The sequence below is a fragment of the Mustela putorius genome, unplaced genomic scaffold, assembly GCF_011764305.1.
Source record: "Mustela putorius furo isolate JIRA1106 unplaced genomic scaffold, ASM1176430v1.1 tig00000228_pilon_pilon_pilon, whole genome shotgun sequence".
NCBI classification, from domain to species: Eukaryota; Metazoa; Chordata; class Mammalia; order Carnivora; family Mustelidae; genus Mustela; species Mustela putorius.
Genome location: NW_025421322.1, coordinates 12463854 through 12468819, shown reverse-complemented (window position 1 = coordinate 12468819; position 4966 = coordinate 12463854). Strand labels below are relative to the sequence as shown.

Here is a 4966-nt window from a genome sequence, read left to right as displayed (position 1 = left end):
CTGTCATGAACTAGCCCAGTGATAAAAACTCTCTGAGTCCACTTCCTTATCTGTATGACAAGCAAAATAATGCCTGCTTGAGCAAGATGGTATTGTGAGGGTTAGAAATGATTATATGAAAGTGTTAGCCCATTACAGAAGTTAGTAAATGGCAAACATTTGTTTATTTGAAGATGCAGAGGGAACTCTTTTCATGGTAAAAATGGACTAACACCTTAGTGAAAAAAAAAGTGGGAAAATATATTAGAAAATGATTCTTCAGGAATCCCTGGTGGTTTGGCCATTTTATATTTTATCACTTGAATGTTGTTTCTCTGATCATGTCTGAGAATAATCCAGTTATTGAATTTTTCAGGACATAAGAAAATTAAAGGAGTGGCCCCCAACCCGGGCCCTCCTGAAGAGGCGGCGCTCGAACAGCACTTTGTTTTCTACAGTGGACCCTGATGAAATACCAGCCAAAAGACCAAGATTAGATTATTTCATTCACCAAGTCAAAACCAGTCTCTACAATGCTGCCAGCTTATTTGGATTCCCATTCCAGCTGACCACAAAACCCATGGTAACTTCTGCTTGTAATGGAACACGGAATGTGGCCCCTTCAGGAGAGGTATTTTCGAACTGTTCATCTTGTGAACTGACAGGTTCTGGATCCTGGAACAACATGCTGAAACTGGGTAATAAATCTCCTAATGGAATAAGTGACTATCCAAAGATCAGAGTGACTGTAACCCGAGATCAGCCCCGCAGAGTCCTGCCTTCCTTTGGTTTTACTTTGAACTCAGAGGGGTATAACAGAAGACCAGGTGGCCGTCGTCATAGCAAAGGCCCTTCAGAGAGTTCCTTAACCTGGAAGCCTCAGGAACAGGTTGTAACAGAGATGATTTCTGAAGAGGGTGGCAAGGGTCTGAGGTGTCCCCACTGTACTGTGGAAGAGGATGTTCAAAAAGAGGAAAGAGAGAAATACCGAAGGTTATTGGAGCGACTTAAAGAAGGTGGTCATGGAAACTCTGTTCCTCCGGTAGCTCCTACTTACCACAGCTCTCAAAGAAGTCAGATGGACGCATTAAAGACCAAAGGCTGGGGGGACGAGCAAAGTCACGGAGTCAGAACAACTCAGTTTGTTCCAAAACAATACAGAGTTGTTGAAACAAGGGGACCTTTATGCTCAGTAAGAACTGAGAAGAGGTGTTGTTCAAAGGGGAAAATTTCTGATACAGAAAGGACAGTTGGAATCAGACTTGAAAATGAAGGTAGGAGGGGACACCAGCTGGAACCTAACCTATCCGAAGAGGTGTCAGCCCGACTCCGCCTGGGCAGTGGGAGCAATGGCTTACTCAGGAGGAAAATGTCAATACTTGAGACAAAAGAAAAACATTGCTCAGGCAAAGAGAGGGATAAAAGGATGGATGATCTTCTTGAACTTACAGAGGACATGGAAAGGGAAATCAGTAATGCCCTAGGTCACGGCCCACAGGATGAGGTCCTAAGTAGTGCTTTCAAGCTGCGAATCACTCGAGGTGACATCCAGACCTTGAAGAACTATCACTGGCTCAATGATGAAGTCATTAATTTTTACATGAATCTTCTGGTGGAAAGAAACAAAAAGCAAGGGTATCCAGCACTTCATGCATTCAGTACTTTTTTCTATCCCAAATTAAAGTCTGGTGGTTACCAGGCAGTGAAAAGATGGACCAAAGGGGTCAATCTCTTTGAACAGGAACTTATTCTGGTTCCTATTCATCGGAAGGTACATTGGAGCCTGGTGGTGATAGACCTAAGAAAAAGGTGTCTTAAATATCTGGATTCTATGGGACAAAAGGGCCACAGGATCTGTGAGATTCTCCTTCAGTATTTACAGGATGAAAGTAAGACCAAAAGAAATATTGATCTGAATCTTTTAGAGTGGACCCACTACAGCATGAAGCCACATGAGATTCCTCAACAGTTGAATGGGAGTGATTGTGGAATGTTTACTTGTAAATATGCAGATTATATCTCTAGGGACAAACCTATCACATTTACTCAGCACCAGATGCCTCTCTTCCGGAAGAAGATGGTGTGGGAAAGCCTTCATCAGCAGTTGCTGTGAGAATGCCCCGCCCAGTCCCTCGAGCTGCTGGTGGTTCTGTCACGGAGGACTGATGTTTCCATATACCTCATACATCGTGGGTTCAGAAGTCCCTGCATCACCTCTGTTGTCTCACAGGTACTGAGCTGTCGGGCGTGCGCGCCGGCGTCTCCCGCACCCTGGTCCTGACGTGCTGTGTGGAGGTTCTGCCTGCAACCCCATGTGTGAGCCTGTGCCTGCTCAGAGCCTGGACTGTTCAACCCACACAAGAACAAACGCTAATTAATAACTTTTTTTTTTATGATTTTTTTTCCCCTGTGAATGTGGGAAATGCAGGATTTATTCTATGATTTGTCTTTCGTTGTTTGTTCACGTGTGTTCATTCGCTCACTCATTAGCAGACATAATGGGCTGTGGCTATGTGCTGCTGCTCTTTCAGTTAACTCTGAATTACCTGAACTATTTATTTTGGAAGGAGTGGTAATCAAGCTCCACTCCCAGCTGAAGATCAGGAAGGCAATCAGGGAGGTGGGGAGGAAGGAAGTGTTAATGAACTTCTCTAAGGCTGGAGCAGAGACTGCCAACTCGAATCTAGAGATCTTCTTATGTTGGAGGCTTGACGATGCCGGGAGAAGCGCTGTGGCCGAGGGCTTCGGCCGCCTTCCAGAGCACGCCTGACACGACAGCACTGGCGTGGGGGCATGGAAAAGTGGAACTGTGGCTCTCCACACGTCTTCAGAAGAGTGTCGTGGTCATCCTAAAGAGACCGCGCTTTCTGGAAATGAGGTGACTTGGCTACTCTTGAAACTGGATTTGAAGTAACTGTAAACCCGAAATCTTCATTTTCATCCTAGATCTGGTTGAGTATAAACCTCAGAATTGTAAGGGCTGGCCTGGGCCGTTGATTTCAAAAGATACTATTCACTGTAAAAGCTATTTTTCCTCAAAGTTTTTTTTTCTATATATAAAGCTGAAATTAAGTTTTATACTCATTAGGATTTACATTCCTCTCCCCCCCCATTCCATCCCCACTGAAATTTGGAAGAAAATTTAGTACTTGGGCTCTGAGGCTGCCAGTTATACAATAATCTATTTTGCATATGAAAGTTTGTATTTAACTTTTTTGTTCATTAAAAACTTTACAGTGGTTACGCATTTTTAATTTCAGAAAGTTTAGAGTTGGTCAGAACCTATTTTGCAAGATCTAGTGCCTAGTGTTGCTTTTCTGATGTAATAAAGGTTGTCTGGCAGAACCTGAAAAAAAAAAAATTAAAGGAGTTAAGACCAGGAACTAGACTCACCCCTAGGTATGGATCATAATGAGAATAATGGATTTGGGTCATCTCATGACCCTGAGATGAAGAGAATCAGGTAACTGAAGTAGCAGGGACAGAGAAAGAGCCAGAAGACCAAAGGTAGAAATCAAGAAAATGTAAGAGACTATAAAATACAAGGCATGGAGTAAGGCAGAGTTAAGAGCCAAATCTAGTGGATACGGGGACTGGCCAGGTAACTAAGAGCAGAGCTGGGGTCTTGGTATATGAAGAACTGATCGGGGATTTGTTCCAATTTTAGCCAGTTTCTAAAATAAGTTATAATTCCTAGGGGTGCATTTTATCATTATTTCCTTTTCCACACTATGGCATCTGCCAATCCACTCTGTTGGTTTGTTTCTACCCTGTTCTTGAATGAAGTTTTACCTAGATTCCATAGATTCTCTGCACATTTTAGATGGTAACCCAAAAAGTCTTAATTTTTAAGACAATAAACTCTTGATCGAACCTAATGTTAGAACCCTAAGCCCTCCTCCAATTTAAAACTTGTGTACTCCAACCCACTCCTTGGGCTCAACCCAGGCTAGCAACCTGCAGTGGAGGAGAGGGCACGGTTAGCTGCTTCTCCTTCCTTCCCCAAAACTGCCTGGCTGCTTTTTCTCCCCATTTATAAATCTGCATCAGAGGCTAGACGGGAAGCGGAAGGGCTGTGACATGGGGTTGGGGGGAAGAAGGGACAGAGTGGTACATTTTCACCCATCTTCTTGTCCTCTGGGATGTCAGACTCCTAACCATTCTTTTTTTTTTTTTTTAAGATTTATTTATTTATTTTAGAGAGTGTGCAAGCATGCAGGAGCGGGGGTGGGGGGGGGTAGGGGAAGAGGGAGAGGAGTAGCAGAATCCCCACTGATCCCAGAGAAGGGGCTGGATCTCACAATCCTGAGATCATACCTGAGCTGAAACCAAGAGTTGGATGCTTAATCGACTGAGCTCCCCAGGCACCTCGACACTTCACCATGCTTTACTGATTGGCATTTTTGTGGGTACCTGGAGGTGGCCTCCTCCCCCCTCTAGAGGACCCCCAGCAGTCCCCTTGATGTGGGCAATTGCTTCAGAGGTTGACAGCTCTGTGCCTTAGCTGGCATCAGCACACTCCTCAGGAGCTCCCAGGAGTTCAAATCCACAGCCGCCCCACTGCTGGGAGAGTGTAGACAGCTCCAGAAAGCCCACTTCACTGTAGGCTGGGTGTCCCTGGCCAGCGTCTTACCTTCAGGCTTTGATTTTTCTGACAACTATGACAAGATTTTTGAACTGGTTCCTTTGAAGTCAGCTTGGCAGGGCTTGAACAGGGCAGTGGCGGCGAAGTCTGGCAACAGCCTCGCAGCTGTCTTCTGAAGAATCATCCCTGTTGATTTCACACCAGCTGCCTCACACTCGTCTTGCCCGCGTAGTCTGGAGACAAGCGATGGCCCAAGCATCACAAAACTGGAGTCAGAGTTTCTGGGCTGGTTCTGCACAGATGATCTGGAGCCGGCTGCTAATGGCCTTTGGAGCTTGACCAACATCACAAATCCCAAAAAGAGTCCTATCTAACACAGCGTGACTCATCTGGAAGGCTCTC

The 4966-nt window shown here is 45.0% G+C and overlaps 1 protein-coding gene across 1 annotated transcript; it reads left to right on the top strand.

Annotated features, from left to right (window-relative positions):
• The first annotated feature begins 471 nt into the window (after positions 1 to 471).
• On the top strand, positions 472 to 3217 carry LOC101682757 (sentrin-specific protease 2). Its single transcript, XM_045078053.1, has 2 exons — positions 472 to 610; positions 645 to 3217. The coding sequence occupies exon 2, from the start codon at positions 665 to 667 to the stop codon at positions 2090 to 2092; it is 1428 nt and encodes a 475-aa protein (XP_044933988.1). The 5' UTR covers positions 472 to 610; positions 645 to 664; the 3' UTR covers positions 2093 to 3217.
• The last annotated feature ends 1749 nt before the right edge of the window (positions 3218 to 4966 follow it).

Excerpts from the sequence above, each read along its gene's own strand:
- LOC101682757 (XM_045078053.1), top strand. The coding sequence starts at position 665 with ATGCTGAAACTGGGTAATAAATCTCCTAATGGAATAAGTGACTATCCA.